At 42.4% G+C, this 22298-nt stretch overlaps 1 protein-coding gene across 2 annotated transcripts in view; it reads left to right on the top strand.

The window, feature by feature from the left end:
• GLS (glutaminase) overlaps window positions 1–22298 on the top strand; it is a 413780-nt gene that overhangs the window by 123411 nt on the left and 268071 nt on the right. For both annotated transcript variants that reach the window (XM_075829939.1, XM_075829940.1), the window contains exons 8-9: window positions 13456–13488; window positions 21252–21310. In XM_075829939.1, coding sequence (XP_075686054.1) covers window positions 13456–13488; window positions 21252–21310 — 92 coding nt within the window. The remainder of the gene's footprint in view (window positions 1–13455; window positions 13489–21251; window positions 21311–22298) is intronic.

Raw genomic sequence — 22298 nt, 5'->3', positions numbered from 1 at the left:
CACCTCTCCTTAATGCAGTAGATGTGTCGTCTCCCACTGAGTTTAATTTGTTCATAACTGTTTCTACCTGTATACCATTCAATACTCCTAATCCCGTTCCTACCCCTCCTAATAGCGTGTCATGCCATTCTCTTTTTTGTCTATGACAGCTGGGGGATTCAGGGAAGGAAATATTGAAGTGTACATTATTTTTCTGCTGTTGGGTTACAGCGCTCTTACAAGTGTGTGGGATTCTTTCCAGACTTTGTACTGTTATATGTGGCTTAAAACTATCTCTTAAAATTGTTATCAAGAATACAAAATATCTTCTATTTCTTATTTGGCTATTATTCATACATAATATCATCCCATCAGTTTCTTTTATTACAATCGTAGAGTTGAGCCTCTCCTTGTTGCATCTTTCATAAGTCTTATTTATCATTTCGTTTCTATTTTTACTGGTTGTATATTTCTGTAGATACTGTAAATCTGGTTCATAACAACAAAACAACAGCCGTCTCTTCTTGTATGCTAATGTTGGCTGTTTTGTCTATGTGAAGGTACACAGTCCCTCCATGTGGTCCTTTTCTCCAAGTCCCTTCGGTTGTAGTCACATTTGTAGTATAACACGGGTCATTGGCCTTACAGGTGTAGTTACCCTGCTTTCTATCCACTGTGGCATTCGCCCACACTGTCCTGAACTGTTCCAGTGATTCTGTACTGATTACGTGTACAGGAGTAGCAGTTCTGCCTTTTTGGATAAGAGCACACGCAACAACCGCCGCAACAACCGCAAAGATCTTCATTCTTCTGGCTGAAGAACCTTTTTACAATGACTGGCGTGAATCCACCTTGCCTTTCCTTCTAGCTTCACTGAGGTGCTTGTAACGAGTAGGACTTGAAAAGGACCATCAAATCTTGGGTCTAGACTTTTCCTCACGTGTCTTTTGACAACGACCCAATCTGCTGGTTCTAGCTTATGCGTCCCTTCAACTGAATCAGGACCTGGAATGGAAGCAAAAACTTGTGCATGCACCTTGGTCAATTGTTTGTTCAGCGTTTATACATAGTCAGTTAACCTACCATACTGCATTTGGAGCATCTATGGAAAATAACATCCTAATCTGGGAGCCGACCCAAATAAGATCTCATATGGGCTGAGACCTGTTCTTTTTGTGGGCGTGTATCTTACTGAGAACAAGGCTAATGGTAGACACTCGGTCCATGGTTTCCCGGTTTCTACCATTACTTTTTGGATTTTCAATTTGAGAGTCCCATTTAGTCTCTCAACCTTCCCACTACTTTGTGGATGGTATGGTGTATGTAGGGCTTGACTTATGCCTAGAGCTGACAACACATAGTTCATGATTTCACCCGTAAAATGAGTTCCTCTGTCGCTCTCCATCATCTCTGGAACTCCATATCTGCACACCACCTCGTTGATCAGTTTCTTTGCTGTGGCTACGGCTGTAGCTTTGGTTACTGGAAAAGCTTCTGGCCATCCTGAAAAGAGATCAATACAAACAAGCACATACTCATAGGTACCAACTTTTGGTAATTGAATATAGTCTATCTGTAGTCTCTGGAACGGATATATAGGTCTGGGTGTGTGCTTCTGTGGTACTTTTACAGTTCTTCCAATATTATGTGTTGCACAGATCATGCATCCTTGTGTAAAACTGCTGGCCATCACACTAAACCCTGGAGCATACCAGGTTTTGTTAACCAAGTCCATCATTGCCGTTTTTGACTGGTGTGTCTCTCCATGTGTTATCTGGGCCATCATTGGGAACATTGTCTTAGGCAGGCACAGTTTATTCTGGCACTGTCAGAGGCCATCTTTTCGTAGCGTTGCTCCTTGGGCCGTCCACTTGTCTTTTTCTTCTTCTGTTGCTTGTCCTTGAAGTTTTTGCAGTAGTTCCGGGCTTACAGCTGGTCTTGTTTCCTCTGGATCTTTTATCTGACATACGGCTGCTAACACGGGTAGCTTCTGTGCTGCTTGCTTTGCTGCTTCGTCCGCCAGGGCATTTCCCCTTTTGTCTCTGGTGAACTCACCTTAGTGTGAGCTTTTAATTTTTACTACTGCTACTTCTGTGGGTAACATCAGGGTCTCCATCAAGTATTTTACAAAGTCTGCATTCTTTACAGGTGTACCTGCAGGGGTCAAAAACTGTCTAGCCCTCCATATGGGGCCATAATCGTGTGCAATCCCAAAAGCATATCGAGAGTCAGTGTATATATTTGCTGTCTTTCCTTCTGCATGTTGGCATGCTGCTGCCAGGGCCTTAAGCTCCGCTTCTTGTGCTGAGCGGGACGCTGGTAAGGAGGCTGCTTCTAGGACTACATCTTCGGTGGTTACTGCATATCCTGTAAGAAAAGATCCTTCTACACAATACCTTGAACCATCCACAAAGAGTATTGGGTCTGGGTTTTGGAGTGGGGTATCTTTTACATGTGCGAACCCCACTGTTTCCTGGGCCATAAGGGCCATACAATCATGTTCATCAGTTTCAGGCAAAAATTGTGACCATACTTTACCTACGTCTTCTCCCCCTTGCTCCAAAGGCAGTAAGGTAGCTGGGTTCAATGTAGTACAGCGGTGTAAAGTAACCTGCTCAGGAAGAAGAAGAGCACAAATTAATCTCAAATATCTTGCAGTGGACAAATGCTTAGGTTGTACTTGAGTTAGAATAGCAGTAATATCATGTGGTGGAAATGCCAGGACCAAATCTGAGGCCTTGTTTAACATTGAATTTACAGCAATAATAACTTTCACACATGATGGGGAACCTCGGGCCACAGGGTCTAGTCTAGCTGAATAACATGCTACCGGGCGCTGCTGTGGTCCATGACTTTGTGTGAGAACTGCAGTGGCATGTCCATTTTGTTCAGTACAGTACAAAGTATATGCTTGCGTAGAGGTACTCCATGGATTGGTGTCACAAGCCGCTACCAAACACAACTCCTCCTCATTCAGTTGATAATCCAAAATACTTTGAGAATCTCACTTTTATCAGGTTCTGCAAATACTTGATTAATACAAAAACAAATAAAAATAAAACATCCCCAAAAACTTTACATCAAATTAACAATGTCCAGACAAGTTTTGTTTTGCCTTCTCCCTCATCTAAATCCATAAAGACTCGTGTGAGTGACGTCACCTCGCCTCCTGTGTAACTTTGCTGGAGGGGGATGGTCTCTTACACATAAACCAAAATTGTACCTAATCAGTTCCTTCACCCTTCCCCCCTTTGTGGACTCTGCGAGAGTGATGTAGCAGAGTTCAAAACTACATCTCAACATAACACTAATTTAACCCCTTGTAATGTGCAACAGCCTGAAACAAAAATGACTTTTTCCTGACAAACATTTGATCTTTACAATGACATAACTCATGTGTGAAATCAAAAACAAAACAATTGTAGTTAGTTATTCAATAAAACAGAAAATATTATCTCTGATAACATTAATTACTGCAAACCAATAAACAGTATAACGGTGGGGGTCACATACATTTTCAATACCCCGTGTCTCACAGTATCTGTAGTTTAATACATCTGAATTATCAAAACACATGAAATCTGATCACATCATAACACATAAATATCGTAACTTTTATAACCAACAGCGCTTGCGCAAAAGAGAAGAAATTTATTTCGGTTTGTAGACATTACTGATATATATATATCTCAGCAGTGCATATTGAGATCCCTTTGTCTCATCAGCCCTGCAGACTGCACCCAGTCAGCCCCCCTCCTCCTCCTCCCAAACACAGCACACTTCAGGGGGGAGGGAGGGGGGTCACAAACTCATTTCTCACAACTTCTCACAATCTTAACACTTTCAATGCCGGCAAAACAACATACGTATCTGCAATCATTTATCACACCATTGTATAGAAATTATCTACGTTAATGTTTAACCGTACAATCTGTCGGCCACCATCTCTATATTATGATGACGTGTTGTTTCATCAGTGAACTAAAACTGGAACTTCTGTAAATAGAAAAGACACTACAAATGACAAAATTAACAAGGTGATTATTTCATACTGATTTGGTTGGGCCGGGCGTGGCCACATCAGGGGCAGGGGGGGGGCAGCCTCTCCCCTTGGAAACAGTGCGCAGGGGGTTTCCCACCAACAATGAGGACACACTCAACATGAGGTACGGACGCCATTACCGGGCGTCGGCTGGTCCTGTTTTCTAATACATACAATACATTTCTTATTCCTAACTTCCTCTTCTGCAAATCCCTCTAAAGCACTTTCCATCAACTTTCTACCTTCCAACTTCCCTTTGTTCTCCAGAATACCTTTTGCCCAATCTGCGGCTTGGAGCCGCCCTCCTCTTTTTCCCTCTGCCAGTTTTCATGCCTTGATCAGGGCAAGCAACTCTGCACTCTGTGCAGAATGTATGACAGGATCAAGGGTCTCATAATATAAGACAGAGGTGTCTGGTGGTTTGGCTGTGAAGGACTGCTTATACATTATTACATTTATCACTTTTCCTGATTCAATCTACAAAATGACACAAAGTCATACAAAATATCTATATCAGCATTTAATGTTGTGTCCATTCATTTCAAGAACAAGATTACATTTCTTATCTCACCAGCAGCTGTTCTCCACCTCTCCCTTCTCTTATCACACTAGTTGATTCTAAATTATACCATATGGGAATTTACTATAAGGTCACTTGCAACATTAAAACAGCTACTACTTCTATCACTTCCTTTGCTTTAAACTTTACTTTATAAAATATGAATTTCCTCTGACACTTTTCATCTTTCAACCATCCACGTTTTGTGTCACAACATTCATTCCATTTTTCTGCGTCTAACCGTCCATGGGATTCTAGACCACATGCTTTCATAAAAAATTTTTTTTTTTTGTTCCCTGCGTTGCCTTTTTACCTTCTCTTTCTGCTACTACCTGTTTGGCGGTTTGTCCTTTGGGGTGCTCATCTCGTACTCTTGTTACAGATTCTAGCTACTGACAGATGAATTCCATTCTCATCTGTTTTATACAGTTTCTAGTTTCCGTACTTACTCCTGTTACAGATTTTAGCTACTGATAGATGAATTCCATTCTCATCTATTTTAGACAGTTTCTAGCTTCCGTACTTACTCTTATTACAGATTCTAGCTGACAGACGAATTCCATTCTCATCTGTTTTAGACAGTTTCTAGTCTCCGTACTTAATAGGGACACCAGTTCCCCATTGTCTAGTTATAAGTGGTCGCCTATAGGCAGACCCTAAGTTATGTAGGGGGTAGTTTTCCTGATAGGTGAATTTCTGGATTTACGATCCCCTAGTAAGCTTACACCCTTTTAACAGGTGCTTGCTCACCCATATGCCATACCTCAAACTTCTCGTTTGCCGTGACTGTTTCCCATAGCCCTGCTATGATGGAGGGGACTCTTACCCTTCTCTCTCAGTTTTTATCTTCACTAACAAACACTATGGCTATTGGCTGTTAGGGAAAGTCCCACACTACCTTTCTCACCTATTTTATACAGTTACTTATCCCCTCAAAACCCTTTTAAACCTTCTTCTACTCTGGCCAGAGAATTAAATTCCTTTTATAACTAGCTTACTTTCTTCTTATTCACTTTAAACACCACTCAAGGAGATATCCTCCACACCATAACAGTAATATGACAAATATTCCTGATCCAAATAATAAGGCAAACGTAAAATCAAGCTGTTCATTTGACATGCCGGATTATCGGATTGCAGAAAATTCTGGAATTTTGAGCTGAAAATCAGTGCATGATAATCCCCGCAAGTACCTCAATGCTGTACACACATTTTCGGTATTTTGCCGGATTATCAGATTGCACAAAATTTTCGATTTTCGGGCTAAAATTTAGCCTATCATAATCCCCGTAGTCACCTGAAGCATGTACACATGTTTCTGGTAATTTGCCGGATTATCGGAAGTTTTTTTCCAAAAACAATTTCCTTATTCTAAAATGCATTTGTGACACAAAACTGGGTTTCTACAACATTCATACAAATACTGCCATGGAGATCAGGCACTTTATCCTGAGGGTAGGATTACATATAGACTTGACCAGATTTTTACACTAAAAATACCCTCATGTGGCCCCTCTATCCCTCAGGAGTACTACCGGGAAGGTGACCTACCAGACAGGAAGGTGCAGAGCAGAGTTTGTAAGAATTAAGTCTTCTTACCTTGCTGCAGCAGTGGTCTGCACGTTCCTTCGTCCGGGTGGTCGCCATTCAAGTCCCGGGAGATCCCCTAAGGTGGGGTGCCGTCCTTCTGGTCAAGTCCCTGGTTCGGGCGCCAATTTCTGTGATCGCAATTTGAGTCACGTTACGCCTTGATCTCCATGCAGGTTCAAATCAGGTGGGGGGGACGAGCTCGGAGAAGCAACAGATACACTGAGACGTTTCTCAAGGCAAAAATACTTCTGACTTTATTTAACTGTAGTGGTCGCTTTTATAGCGTCAGAACAAAGACATTCCATAACATATGAGTCATCTGTATATTCAATCCCTACATCCTTACATCCTTCTTTCCCATTGGTGGAACACAAGGTATTCCCTTAGGTTTCCTTTTATGCTTAGGGGGGTTGGTCAAGTGATTGACCGCCATCTGTTCGCAATTTCAAGACACAGCAGAGCAGCTGTAAACTATTTCCTCTCTTAACCTTTCTAAAATACCCATTCTATTGTAACACATGTTCTCCTCTATAACATTTCACTCCTTGGGGCCCCAGATACATTATACATATATTTATTCCATAACAGTATCAATGCTACATGCGGTTCTTTTTGCTTACCCTTAATTATTGTGAGTACTCCTTTGTTCTGTGTATAAAGATACATGTAGCGAGGCGCTTTCAGTATGTCCGGCAATATAGTAAGGTTCACTTTTTTTATGAATGGGAAAATTACATCATTGTTTACATGCTTCACCATTGGATGATTGGTTGAGATGATCCCAGGATCGATTGGTGAATAGGGTTAAGCGGTGTATAGTAAACCTTTAGAGATATTGGAGTAGTGATAGTCATAGAATGCTACTTTTAGAATACAATATCAAAGAGTAATTAATATCTATGCAATGTAGATTACTGAGATTTCTAGTTGAATGGGGTCGTAATGGTTTGTATGATGACGGCACAGGTCACAATAAATTGTGACTTGTTCCGTATATGTAATACATTAATGTATTCACAGGTATTTACAATTTTGTATTGCACGTTTTGTGACCATGTATGTATTTTATTGTTTTAAAACTGAACACATCGAAAAACACATCGGCCGTTCGCCGCGTTATTTAGTCTCCCTCTGATTTCAATGGGGTTTTTGAGCTGGAAAACACCTCAAGATAGGGCATGTCACTTTTTTTTTCCCACGAGCGGTTTTTTCTGCTCGCTGTAAAAAACCGCCTCCACATCCCATTGAAAACAATGGGAGGAAGTTTCGGACGTTTTTTGCCGCGGTTTCCACTGCAAAAAACTTGTAAGAAAAACCTCTGTGTGAACAGGGCCTTAGAAGGTGGGTTAAACCTGTACACAATCTCTAATTCCACTGAAGCGTGGTCAGACCAAGATATTACTCCTATTTTAACTGAGTTTAAGAAAATACTTTTGTCAACTAAAAAAGTAAATTCTGGAAAAACATTATATAGGAAGGAGAAGTATGTGACATCTTTTTCTGAGGCATGTTGATAACTCCATATGTCGTGAAGGTACTCTTCAGCTATCAGGTTTCCCATGTCTTGGGGAATTCTAGTGCATCTAGGATAACGATCCAAGTCATTGTTAACGGCTATAGATCCTGAGATGTGTGGCGTGAGATGAAGAGCTTTGAAATGAATATGATCTCATGATATTCTGTCACAAGATGTCTATGCGATTTGTTTCTGTGTGGCTGCCCAGTTGTGATGTGAATTGCAGTCTCTCAAGCGTTTTGCTAGCATGTTGCGATATTGTATTCAATTTGTTTCATGCAAAATTGTGAGTCCTTAACCAAATTCAAGCAAAGGTAATGGTGGACATATCTGTTTATAGTCTCCACATCTCACCAAGCCCACTTTATGCATACTTTTTGACTTCGCTATAACTTTCTTAATAAAATTATATATCTGCTTTTGGTGCCAGAATAAGAATCAATATGTTTATAGACCACAGAATCTCCAATTGCTACACCAACCTTTTTTAACGTTCGGTGTGGCTGAAGTTGTATGAGGCTATCTGACGTGTTTGAGACAGACTGCATTCATAGAATGGAGATGGGACCCCTTGATAAATGAGATGTTGCGCCTGGACTTCAAAGCTGCCCTCGAACGTAGGGACCTATTTTTAAAAAAAAAGTTTAAAACATAGATATTGTCACGGTCTTGGGATATGTGACCCACTAGGCCGCTCCGACGTAGCGGAGTGGCAGCTGACCAAACAAGAGTCTATGCAAAAGTCTTTAGAACGAGTACCTTTAAGAGTCCAGACAGACACAAGGTGTAGCAGACGCTTTGGCACAGATGGTTCGTGGCACAGATGATGCTTGACGTGTCAGATGGGGCAGATGACACCAGACTTGGCAGATGATGCCAGATGTGGCAGATGAATACGAACATGGGTAGGCAACTACAACACTCAGGCAAGGAGTGTAATGGCAGAGCCCTTTTTATAGTCCAGGGTCATCTCTGGATTGATTAGGTAACTTTTTGCATTTGCGCACGCTGGCCCTTTAAAGCCGGGGACGAGCGCGCGCACCCTAGAGAACACTGTAGAGCAGTACGGCCACATGTGCCGGCGTCTCCGGGGAGGGAGACGTTGGCAAGAAGTCAGAAGTCTGCGGCGTTGGAAGGTGAGGGAAGGCGACAGCGGCCATGGCCATTACAGATATTAAGTGATATAATAGTAGGTTTAGGAATACGATGAATCCTGTCGATAGTCCGATACAGAGTAGATTTTTATGGTAGGACTATAGCCATTAAGTCCAGCAGGTTGGTCAGGGATGACAGTTTTAGATATGCTGTGAATTCTCGCTTTGTTTCTCCTGGAATGATCTTCTTAGACTGTGTTCACATCACTGTTGATATCAATGGTGAGGGAAATGGAAGCTGAGGAAGCCGTTTGCCTTTCCGCTGAGGGGTTAACCCGACGGAAACCTCCAACGGAACCCCTCAGCGGAATACAGATGGTGATGTGAACACAGCCTTATGTTCAATATTGTTTGTTCTGGATGGAAGAGATTGTATATCTTCTCTCACGTCTCCAATTACTTGTCTAATGTCAGATTGCAAAGATAGTAGGGAAAGCTAAAGGGTATGTGCACACGAGCAGTGGCTTTTACGGCTGAAATGACAGACTGTTTTCAGGAGAAAACAGCTTCCTCGTTTCAGCCGTAAATGCTCCTCCTCACGAGGCTACTCTGACAGCCGTAAATTTTGAGCAGTGCTTCATTGAGTTCAATGAAGAACGGCTCAAATTACGTCTGAAAGAAGTGTCCTGCACTTCTTTGGACGAGGCTGTATTTTTACGCGTCGTCGTTTGACAGCTGTCAAACGACGACGCGTAAATGACAGGTTGTCTGCACAGTACGTCGGCAAACCCATTCAAATGAATGGGCAGATGTTTGCCGACGTATTGTAGCCCTATTTTCAGACGTAAAACGAGGCATAATATGCCTCGTTTACGTCTGAAAATAGGTCGTGTGAACCCAGCCTAAGGGTCAATGGTGGAATAGACTACTGCAGGCACACTTCTAGTTCAGCGGCATATGATACAGCTATGCAGGCTCTGAGCACTAGCAGGGCCCTGGGTATTTTTCCACTTAGAGTGCTTCAGGGAGTGAGGAGTCACTACAGCCACAGGTGCTTCTTGGTGCTAGGGCACGTTTCCAGCACCGAAGAAGGGGAAATATAGAGAAAAGGGTGTTTTTAAATGAGCCAGTTAATCTTCAGCAGGACAGATGGGCAAATCATACTTCTGCACCCATGTAAATCCAAGCTACGCCCCCTCACTGTCTGGTTTTGTACCTTTCCTTATGTCAACCATCTTACTGGCAAGATTTGCTGGATATGGACTACTCTCTGATAACTTCTGTCTATTTTCTCAGTGATTATTTCTCAAAATTCAAATAAACTAGGACTATGTAAAAAATAAATAAATGGGAGTGGTGCAGTCTGACAATGTGGCTTTTGGTCCAGAAAAAGGTTTTGTACCCCTGCCTAAGTTGCACAGTATTTACCACCACAATATTCTCCATTTAACCCTACATGAAGATAAGTATAAAAAAAAAACACATAAGCCCAAATGACAACGTTATTTCTCATTTACAACTTTTTTTTTATACAACTTTCTAAAAAGTCAAATTTTTTTTAAATGTGTCCATGTCTTGGCCAAACAGTAAGCCACACCCACTTTCCACTCCACTTTGACAAACTGATGCGCAAATAGCTCTAAATTCTTTCACAAATTATTATAAAAAATGTCACACAGCAGATTACACACTATTTGTAGTGAAATGCACCCAAAAAAATGCAAACACATTTATAAATGCGAGCTATAGTCCACCTTCAGCAATTTCTTGAGTTTGTATAGTGGAATTAAGTTTAGAGCGTTTTAAGCATCAATACCCCTCTAGCATTATAGCAGTATATGGATTAAAGTTTTTTTTATTTGCCTGATGCCCTATCCTTAGGATAGATCCTCAATATCAGATTGGTGGGGGTCTGACCCCTTCACCCCCACCGATCAGCTGACTGAAGGGGCTGTCTCTGGAATTCCAGCTGGGTTGCAGCTATATAGTGCAGCATGATCTATTATTAAACAATATTGTAAAGGTGCTTGTGTATGCCTTGTGTATTCCTATTTTAGTCAATTTGATATGGTTCCCCTAATGCAGCCTACATTTCCCATTATGCTTCTGGCTTTGCAGAGGCAGCAGAGTCTCATCACACTGCACTTGCCCTGCTCTGCAGCAAGTGATGGATCAGTGACATAGAACTTCTGTAACTCTGCAGTCTCCTGTGTATCCTATGTGATGCAGCTTCACTCTGCTCTCCCTGACTCCTGCTAGTAATAGATCAGTGACATAGAACTGCTATCCCCTAACTGTAGAGACTCCTATGTGATGCAGCCTGTTTCTTCCTGCCTCCTGCTAGTGATATATGTATCTCTGACCGTCTTTACACAGGAGGCATCTCATAAAAATACAATGGACTCTTTGCACACAGCACACACAGATAGTATAGACAGTGAGAGTCAGGTGAGTTTTATATCTCTGCAGCTAATCAATGTACAGATTATTCTTTTATATCACTGCGCTCCTAGTACTTTAGATAGGGCAGAAATAAGCAGCTCTCTATGCATGGAATACATACAGTGGAACAATGAAGGTGGTGCTGGTTGGGGAGGGGAGGTGTCTGACAGCTTCTAGTAAGGATTTGATAGGTGAAGATGTAATCCTGTAGTTCACAGAAAGTCAGCCACACAGCAGAGACTGACCTTCTATCTACACATAAGAGCATGGTCTAGTTTGGGGGTCAGACTGGGATCACATGACACAGCTGCCCATAAATAAAGGGTTCAGAATGTATATATGCAAGTGAGCTGGGAAAAAAATCAAACGACAATGCTAGAATATTGCTAGTGCAAGTGCTTCTTTAAATCAGTCAGAGACTTTATTTATGCACATTCAGACTGCTCCTCTATGTATCAAATCAGCCCAGCATAGCAGATGGTATGAGTTTCCTCAAAACACTCACCCAATGCGACTCTTCAATGGTGACTAAATGCAAAAAAAAAACAGACAAATTCACATCTATATTTCTATCCTTCGAAAAGAAATAAAAAGAGCTGATGGCTTCACTTTTCTGTTTTGAAGTCTGTAGTAGGCATAGCATAAGCACACCTTTGGCTTTAGTCTCATCCAGCTAATGCCCAAGCTTCTGGACCTCTTTATTTTATCTCAGGCACTTCTGATCACCCCAAATGACACAGCAGACTGAAAGGAAATGGAGAAGTAGAGAGGTTTAGGTCAAGAACATATCCAGAGGAGAAAGCAGAGGATTCTTGGCCCTCAACAAATCCCAAGCAGACAAGTAGGAGGGCAGATCGCAGCTGAGCAGGACTGGGTGTCTCCTTGGTGCAATATTCAGAGAGGGCTCTCTCCTGGTCTGTCCAGCATACTGCTTTCTCTGTTTCAAAGGGGTGTGTGTGTGTGTGTGTGTGTGTGTGTGTGTGTGTGTGTGCGTGTGTGTGTGCGTGTGCGTGTGCGTGCGCGTTTATGTACACAAGTCTGCCCTATGTGCAGTGTTCACATGTCACAGCTCCTCCACATTTAGTGATGGGAATTTTTAGCATACAGTACTAGGGCTCTATTCACTAGACAGGGTCCAAGTGTCAGCTAATAAAAACGGCCGATTTTGACCCGATTTGCATTCGTTTTTCTCTCTGTCCATTTTAAAAACGGATGAATTTCATTTGTCAATTTTTTGCCACACACATCCCTCTGTAGATAATGCCACACACTGCCCTCTGTAGGTAGCGCCACTGTAGCTCCCTGTAGAAGCAGAATCCCTCTGGCCGGGAATCTCCACTTCAGGTATTGCCCTGATGTCACTGTCCATATATGGATAGTGAGGTCAAAGACTTCTCCTGGAGCGGAATCCCCGGCCACAGCATCGGCAATGCTGTGGCCGGGGACTAGAGCTATTCTGCTCCTACAAGGTGCTACAGTGGACCTATCTACAGGGATGATGGGTGCCATTTTTTTTGAGGGGGGGGGGTGCTATCTACAAAGGGGCTGTGGCACTACCTACAGCAAAACAATCTCCCCACTCGCACGTCACACTGTGAGGAGGAGGAGAGAGCGAGCGGCAGAAACCACGGCCGTCACTCAGATCACATCCAAGTGAAGGCCATGCTTTACATGGCCCCATAGACTTCTATGGGAGCTGTGCAGCTTGGAGAACGGTCCAAAATAGGGCATGTTCCATTTTTTGACGGCCCACTTTACCGGGCCCTCAAAAAATGGGCCATGTGCATAGCTCCATTGGGGTCTATTGTTCTTACTGTGTCCGGGTGACGGCTGTTAAATAAATGGCCATCACACGGCCGAGTAACCCTGTCGTGTGATAATGGCCTAACTTGCTTTTTGGCAGTTACTAAAGAAACCTTATGCTTTAAATGTGTAATCTGCGATCATACATTGAAATGCATATGTAAGAGAAGGAGTAATTATTGTAAAAAAAATTAACAATGCTCTACATGAAAAATCATTCTTATCATTAGATATCTTGCTCTGTATGCCCCTTTAAACACCTATGTCATCATGTTATAATGTTTTGGATATCAAGGGCAAATTCTACAGAGTATTGCATGGCTAGGATGCAGCAGCATAAAAATTGTATATTGGTTAGAAGTGATGAACTATGTAAAGCAATGCTTCCTCTATTAAAAATATGATCTGAATTTTATTTATTTTTTTGCAGCAAGGAGCAAGCAATGCAGAAAAATTTGACTATGTAAGTATTCAGATATTTTTGATATAGTACAGATTTATTTTTCCCCCCAGGAAATCTTAAATTTCCTGTTACATCATGCAAAACGAAAGAATTTTTCAATGATAATAATTAAAATGTTACATACTTGTTATAGTGTTAAGTTGTTTTTGACCCCCCTGCCTATCCTCCTTATCCTGTATCCCAGCTGCCCCCCCCCCCCACAGAGCCCCTGCAATGTGTGTCCTCCCATGCTCCCTTCCCCCACAGAGCCACTGCACTTTTTTGTCCCCTTTATGCTGTTGCTCCCTTACCCTTACAGGGGCCCTGCTACTTTGTGTGCATCTCCCCTGCCGCTCTACTTCTTTGTGCCTTCCCCTGCTGCCGCTTACTTCTCCTTACAGAGGACCTGTTACTTGTGCCTCCTCCCTGCCTCACCCACTTAGCCCCTGCCACCTTTTGTCACCTCTCCGCAACCCTACTCCACATACACTATATGGACAAAAGTATTGGGACATATCTCTTCACCATTGAATTCAGGTGTTTCATTCTGTCCCGTTGCCACAGGTGTATAACATCAAGCACTTAGAAATGCAGTCTGCCATTACAAGCATTTGTGAAAGAATGGGTTGTTCTAAAGAGAGAACTAAATTCCTGCCTGGTACTGTAAGAGGATGCCACCATTGCAATAAGTCAGTTTGTGAAACTACTGCCAACTGTGATTGGTATTATTGAAAAGTGGAATTATTCAGAAACCACAGCAACTCAGCCACACAGTGGCAGACCACATAAAGTTACAGAGAAGGGTCGCCGAGTGCGGAGCACATAGTGCAAAATAGTTGCCTGCGCTCTGCTGGTTTAATAACTGCAGAATTCCAAACCTTTTCTGGCATTAACATCCACACAAAAAAGTGTGCCGGGAGCCTCAAGCCTTAAATGACCTGGAGAAGTGGAAATGTGTTCTGTGGAGTCATGAATCACACATCTCTATCTGGCAGTCTGATGAATAAGTCTGGGATTGGTGAATGCCAGGAGAACGATACCTGCCTGACTGCATTGTGCAAACTGGAAGTCTAGGGGATTGGCCTAGGCTCCTTAGATCCAGTGAAGAGAAATCTTAATGCTTCAGCATACCAAGACATTTTAGACAATGTATTCTTCAAACTCTGTGGGATCAGTTTGGGGAAGGCCCCTTTCTGTTCCAGCATCACTGTGCCCAAGTTCACAAAGGAAGGTCCATAAAGACATGGTTGGGTGCGTTTGGTGTGGAAGAACTTGACTGACAAGCACAGAGCCCTGACCTCAACCCCATCTAACACCTTTGGGATGAACTAGAATGAAGATTGCGAGCTCCTTTTGATCAATAGGCAAAAATTACCATAGATACACTACAAAGTCTTGTAGAAAGTCTTCCCAGAAGAGTGGAGGCTGTTTTAGTGGCAATGGGGGGGGGGGGGACTAACTCCATATTAAAGAGAACCTTTCACTACCCCATAAATGTGCAGCTGAGTGCACCATGTTATAGGCGCTACTGCACAGACCCTTGCACACTTTAAACTACTTGTCTAGCCTCCTCCGTTTTTTAGATATCTGTACCGTTATATTTGCTGCCCGATATGTAAATGAGCCCCTGTACGGTCAGTGGGGCATTTCTTTTTATGGAAAGGGCGTGGGGCGTGATACTTAGCGCTCTGACACTGTCCATTCAGCTACGGACAGTGTCAGAGCGGCTTGTGTGGTGTGATTTCTCTTGCGAGATCACAGTCTTGTCATCACTGTCTGACAAGAGCTGGAGAGAGGAGAGCGTGCGCATGCGCACAGCTCCGCCTCCACTACAAAACATAAGAGGCTAGACAATCAGTTTAAAGTGCCCCAGGGTCTGTGCAGCAGCGCCTATAACATGGTGCACTCCGTTGCGCATGTATGGGGTAGCGAAAGGTTCTCTTTAATGTCTATGAATTTAGACTGGGATGTCATAAAAGCTACTACAGGGATCCCACTAGCTTTGTTCATATAGTATATTTGTAATGGTAAATAACTTCATAGATATAGCATTTAATCGCAACAAACCTGCCATCATTATACAAATTTTATCCTGATGGTAAAATAGTATCTATTTGCTTAATGCTATATCGACGTCTTCTTTTTTTTATTTTTTATTTTTTATTCAGGGAGGATGAAAAAGTATATTAACTTTTTTCTTCCTAAGATGTTACTTACGACAAACAGGGAAGTGGTTACTGTGTTAAAATACACAGTTACAAAGTAAAGATGGCTGCTGTCCATGACAACAGGCCATCTTTACTTGTCGCCCAGGGGGTCTTCACACCACCCTCCATCGGTGATCACAGAGATTGGCCGGTCAATTTAGACCGGCCAATTGTGGCTTTTTGTGGCCTTACCCAATCACTGTGCCACAGGGCACAGTGACATGGTGGAGATTGGTGCTGTCTAGGACAGCACGAATAACTGTCATGTATTCATGTGGCGGTGGTGCCACCTCCCCGATCGTGATGATTGGTCGGTCTGTATAGACCGATCAATCTCAACCATGGTGGGTGTTTCAAACAACCTGCACCAGCTCTGCCCACCTCATTCCGGTTGGGAACAGTGAGCAGAGCAGGTGCACAACTAGACTCCACCATACTTACCGTTATTGAGGCCTTCTAGGCTGTGATCATCCTCTTCTGCATCCTGCTGTGTGATCACTAATTGTGTGATCATCATCATTATCATCAACTGTGCTGCTGTTGATTTTTTTCTTTTTTTTTTTCATTTCAGCAGCACTAGATCTGTCCCTAAATTTTCTTGTCCCTGTACCCAACCCCTGTTCCTGTCTCCCACACCCCCATCCTCTTGTACATCCTCTTGCCGCTGAATGCTGATCAGTGACCGCCATCAGTGATTGGCATCTGTCTTTTGGCCTATTTCTACTTCACCATCTTTATGTGTGTGCCCTGCGGCCACTGAGTGCTGAGTCAATAATCCGCCTCAGTGGTAATTTGTTGACTGACGTCCGTTTTGTAAAAAAAATATATAGCAGAAGTTTTAGCTATACATTTTGTCTACAGTTTTAGTGTAAATTTACAGCGTTATCGTTAGTATCTGTTAGTGACGGACATTCAGTTTTTTTAAACTGAAGTTTGTTCACTGAATTTTTGATAACATAGCGACACAGTTTATTGTAAATTTATAGCGTCATAGTTTGAATCAGTTAGTGACAGACGTTCAGGTTTATTTAACTGAAGTTCGTGGTAAATTTAATGGTTCCTGGACAAATTTATACGCCCAGCAATTTTTAGCTCAAAACCCCACGTCATCATTTGCTAGGTGAACATGTGCTACATACAATATGGACCAAGTAAAAAAGCCAGAGATTTGTCAATACTGAATTACGGATCTTTTATGCACCAGTCCACACATTTTGAAATAATTCTGAAATGTTTGCATTATAATGATAATACACAGCGGCGGCCCCGTGATGACCCCACATATGACCGCCTATTTAAAATCAGGCCAGTCATTGATAATTTTTCAGCACATTTGAACAAGTATACACCCCCGAAAAGATCATTGTAATAGATGAATCACTCATACTTTTTAAGGGCAGGCTAAAATTTCACCAATACCTGCCCAGTAAGAGGGCGAGGTATGGAATTAAAATGTACAAGCTGTGCGAGAATAGTTCAGAGTACACCCACACTTTTAGGGTTTATGAAGGGAAGGATACTAGGATAGAACCCCCAGAAGGCCACCCTCCTGGGAGTTAGTGGGGAAATAGTGTGAGTTTACATGGATAACTTCTATACCAGCATCACACTATTTAAGTGCATCTCCACCAGAAGTACTGCAGCTTACGGCACTGTGCGTAAAAACCAGTGAGCCCTCTCTAAAATTCTGAGTGGGCAACCACTAAGAAAGGGAGAAGGCAGGGCGCTAAACCGTGAGAACATGTTGTTGGTTAAGTATAAGGACAAGAGGGATGTCCTTACGTTGACCACAATATACCGTAACGGCAGCACCCCTGTCCGTCTGAGGTAGCACTACAATGACCCCCAAGCCAGATTGCTAGGCTATAATTAGAACATGGGAGGGGTTGATCTCTATTGAAGCCGTAGAGTGCCATGCGGAAAACAAAGGTGTGGTACAAAAAGCTGTCTGTGCACATGGCACAGATGTCATTGTATAACACTTACGTGCTATCCCAATGTGCAGGCCAGACAGGGACATTCCTTCAATTTCAATAGGTGGTTACCAAGGACCTTGTATTTGGGAACAAGGAAAGTGGGGGGTACTTCTAGAAGCAATGGTCCACGTATTCTACTAGGGCAACACTTTCCCGGCAAAATCCCCTCCACTGGTAAAAATGGAGGGACCCAGAAAAGGTGCAAAGTGTTTTACAAAAGGGGGAGAAGAGACACCATTTATAGAGCGAAACCTGCCCCGACAAACCTGGCCTGTGCATAAAGGATTGCTTCAAAGTATATCACACAAACGTGGATTATTAATTGTATCATTTATTTAACCTATTATTATTTCAAAGAGTCATTGGCCCTCAAACCATTTTAGCAAAATCCTTGCTCCAAAAGCCAAATGGTGCTGCTTCATTTTCACAGCCTAGTTCCAAAAACTTCTGCAAAAAACCTGTGGGATAAAAATGCTCGCTATTCCCCTAGATAAATTCCTTGATAGGTGTAGTTTCCTAAATAGGGGAAAACCCCATGAGTGACCCCGTTTTGCCCCCCCCCAGGGGCTTTGCAAATGTGACATTGCTTCCGCAAACCATTCCAGCTAATTTTGAGCTCCAAATGGCGCTCCTTTACTTCTGAGCCCTGCTATGTGTCCAAACAGCCGTTTATGATCACATATGGGGTATTGTCGTACTCAGAAGAAATTGCTTTACAAATGTTGTCCTTTAGTCCTAGTGGAAATGAAAAAATAATAATTAAACTTACATTTTATTGGAAAAATTTAGATTTTAATTTTCACGGCCTACTTACAATAATTTCTGCAAAAAGCTGTGTTGTCAAAATGCTCACTATACCCCTAGATAAATTCCTTAAGGAGGGTGTAGTTTCCAAAATGGGTCACTTTTTGGGGTTTCCACTGATTTGGCCCCTCAGGGTTTTGCAAATGCGACATGGCCATCGCAAACCATTCTATCTAAATTTGAGCTCCATTTTTGAGCAAGTTATGAGCTAGTTTAGATTTATGCTAATGACTCTCAATGGACAACTGGGCGTGTTTTTACTTTTTACCAACTGGGTGTTGTACAGAGGAGTGTATGAGGCTGACCAATCAGTGACTAATCAGTGTCCTACACTTCTCATTGTTCCAGCCCAGCATGATCCACAGCACAGTGTGATTGTGCAGTGAAAGAAAACACAATACACACCCAGTTGGAAATACACGAGAGAACACGCCCAGTTGTCCATTGAAAAGCTCAATATAAAATTTCTCATAACTTGGGCAAAAATGATCGTATTTAAAAAAAAAAAAACCTTTGCTGTTATCTACAATGCAGCGCCCATCACATTCAATAGGAGATAGGGATTTGATAATCTGGTGACAGAGCCTCTTTAAGTCTTGTATATCATGTACCTTTCATCTTCATCACTGTAGGACCAGTTGGGAGTTGAAGCTCCTGATTCGTTTTTGTCATGTTTATGTTGACTTCTTGTTCTGTGCTATTGGGTATTCTCAAATGTTTATCTTTTGATAGTTCTTTCGGTGTCATTGATATTTTTGGACGATTTTGCGATGTACCTGTTCAGAATGTAGCAACATGGGAGGAAATAGGGAAGTGTTATATCATATGTTTAAAGAAGAAGACGACGTAGTAGTAGTTTGGATTGTGCTGTCCCAATCTCAAAAAATTGGGGCAAAGTGCCCTAGGGTATGGGGCGTTGTTTTTTTTTTTTGGCATGCAGTATTATTACCTTTAACTTTTTTATGTTTTTTTCTATTGCAGAGATATAAAGATGTATAGTTTTTTTATGTTTCACTTTTTTAAACAATAAAAGCACTGTTTTTGTAGAAATTTTTGATTTTTTGTTGTTAAAGGGCTGGTAATTAGTGGGGTTCACTGGGCTAGTGTCTCCCACTATTACTCTCTCCTTTTATTAGGGTCACTAGGGTTATTCCTAGCTTCCCTACCTTTTCCCTTGTATTACGCTTTTCTATTTGCCTTATACTAAGTGTGTGCGCGCGGTGATTCATGACACAAGTGTATAGTAAATAAAAACAAGATTTATTATCTAACAGTAAACACAGAATACACAAAATATATATTCACGGTATAGTATCAGCATACGTCAATACGCATAATAACTATTAATCTGTATTATGTATACTGACACTACACTTGGCTCAGTATAACAACAAGATACTACAATTCTATCCTAATACCCACCCACGTACCTAAACACACACTCAAAATACACTGCACTCATGCTTGCTTCTGTGTACCACCCCCACCTGACTCTAACTGTCCCTGTTACTAAGGGGTAAATGTCTGGAAAGGGTTAACTTGGTTAAGGTTGGCATTAATAAAGAAATACCAAGGGAAATGTGCAAGCTAGGGAAGGTAAAGGGTTTAATACCAGGGGAATGTGTGTGTTTGTAGTAGCCGGGGTTAAATACCTGGGGACTGTACAGGAATGTAAAGTTAACTCTGCTTGTTGTATAGGGGGAAAGGTTTAAATACCAGGGGGAAAATGTGCTCGTGGTATAGGGGGGAGAGTTAAAGGTTAAGTGCAGCTACTGCTGCACGTGGAGAAGAGGGGGAGGATACTGAGTCTCTGTTGGTGGTGGGAGCAGGTAAAGAGAGCCTCCATTGGTGGTGGAAGCAGAAATGAAGAGCACACTAGCGCAGCAGCGCTGGGCTATTTAAGCCCAGACGGTGCGCTCTGTCCTGAGCCAGCCGCAGGCAAAATGGTGCCGCTCGCGCCTGGTTCACATGGATCAGTCCGGTGATATGACATCACCGGCCGACTCATGAGCTCATCTGGGGAGGTAATGTAATAAGTGGGAACATCCTGCGATTCAGAAATGCATCACAGGATGTATCCCTAATTATGGCTCCAGCCCCCTGCAGAGTAGGAGTCAGAAGGATCAAAGCAGATCCTGTCTTCCTTTGGCAAACAAGGCAAGACAATGACTAATTGTCTTGTTTTGCCTTATCCGGGATGTAATTTTTTTTTATTAGAGGTTGCAACTAAAATAAATAAACCAAAAAAGCAATACTTACCTATCCTTGCCCCCGGCGATCCAGCACAGAGGCTCCGGCGGCACTCCCGGTGGTTGTTTACATGCACAAAGCATGTGACCGCTGCAGCCAATCCGAGGGTTTAGAGGTCATGTGTTGTATTTCTAGCATTATGCCAGAAATACGATTTGTCATCACTGAGCCCCGCTGAGCCCTTTGATTGGCTGCAGCGGTTACATGCCACGTGCATGTAAACAACCACCTGGAGAGCGTCAGCATTGAATCGTCGGGGGCATGGATACGTAAGTATTGCATTTTTTGTTTATTTATTTCATTTTATTTTTTTCTTTAAAAAGATGCTCACATCCCGGATAACCCCTTTTAATATCACTATGTGTTCTTTGACAAATTTTATTGACTATTACTGCATGTCTTCATACAGCAAATATAATACAACTCTAAAGTCTCTGCAGCAACAAAATATAGTCTCTGGTGGTGGGCTCCAATTTTTTTTTAGATTTTTATTCTAGTCTTTATCAAGATCAGTCTGTTTATGTTGATTATTTTGTACTCGTTCTAGGTAATGCAGTTCCTAAATAAGATGGCTGGTAATGAATATGTTGGATTCAGTAATGCCACGTAAGTATACATTATGCAGTACAAAGAAGGTATTTAAACAAATTGATTGTCACCTATAATATAACAGAATAATTGATATAATGTTGCAATTTAGTTTATACACTTTCCCCACACACTTTTTTTTTGGCCATTAATGTTTAACTTAATAAGTCAATAGGATAAGTGGCTACTCAACAGTAAGACTGCTTATCTCCATGGTATCGGACAGGATAAAATCAAACCTTGTATATTTACATGCAGAAGCTGCACAGTAGAGTTAAAATGTCACTGTCACTTCAGGTGAATTTTCAGAATAAGCACAGTGGGGGAAATATATCAAAACGGGTTCAAAGGAAACGTGGAGTAGTTGCCCATGGCAACCAATCGACTTTCTGTTTTCATTTTCCAAAAGGCCTCTGAAAAATTAAAGGCGAAATCTGATTGGTTGCCATGTGCAATTACTCCACTTTTCCTTTGCACCAGTTTTAACCCGTTAGTGACCGCCAATACGCCTTTTCACGGCGGCCACTAATGGGCTTTATTCTGATGCATAGGCCTTTTCACGGCGCTACATCAGAATAAATAAACAGAGCAGGGAGCCGTTAAATGTCCCTGCTCTCAGCTACCAGAGGTAGCTGAGGGCTGGGGGCATCCCTGCTCGAATGGGTGAGATCGATATTCGTATTGATCTCACCCGTCTAACCCTTCAGATGCGGTGCTGAATAGCGAGTGCCACATCTGAGTGGTTTTGGAGAGTGGGAGGGAGCTCCCTCTCATCCTACCGACACCCGGCGATAAGATCGCCGAGTGTCTGTGTGTCCGATGGCAGTCGGGGGCCTAATAAAAGCCCCCAGGTCTGCCCGTAGTAAATGCCTGCTAGGTCATGCCAGAGGCTGACATCCACCTGTAATGACAGGAACTGGAGCTAGCTCCGATTCCTGCCATTAACCCCTTAGATGCAGCGATCGCGGCATCTTTGTGGATGGTAGCAGATCGGCAGCCCTGCCAT

The sequence above is a fragment of the Rhinoderma darwinii genome, chromosome 6, assembly GCF_050947455.1.
Source record: "Rhinoderma darwinii isolate aRhiDar2 chromosome 6, aRhiDar2.hap1, whole genome shotgun sequence".
In the NCBI taxonomy this organism is placed as follows: domain Eukaryota; kingdom Metazoa; phylum Chordata; class Amphibia; order Anura; family Rhinodermatidae; genus Rhinoderma; species Rhinoderma darwinii.
This window is presented reverse-complemented; position numbering and strand designations above follow the sequence as displayed.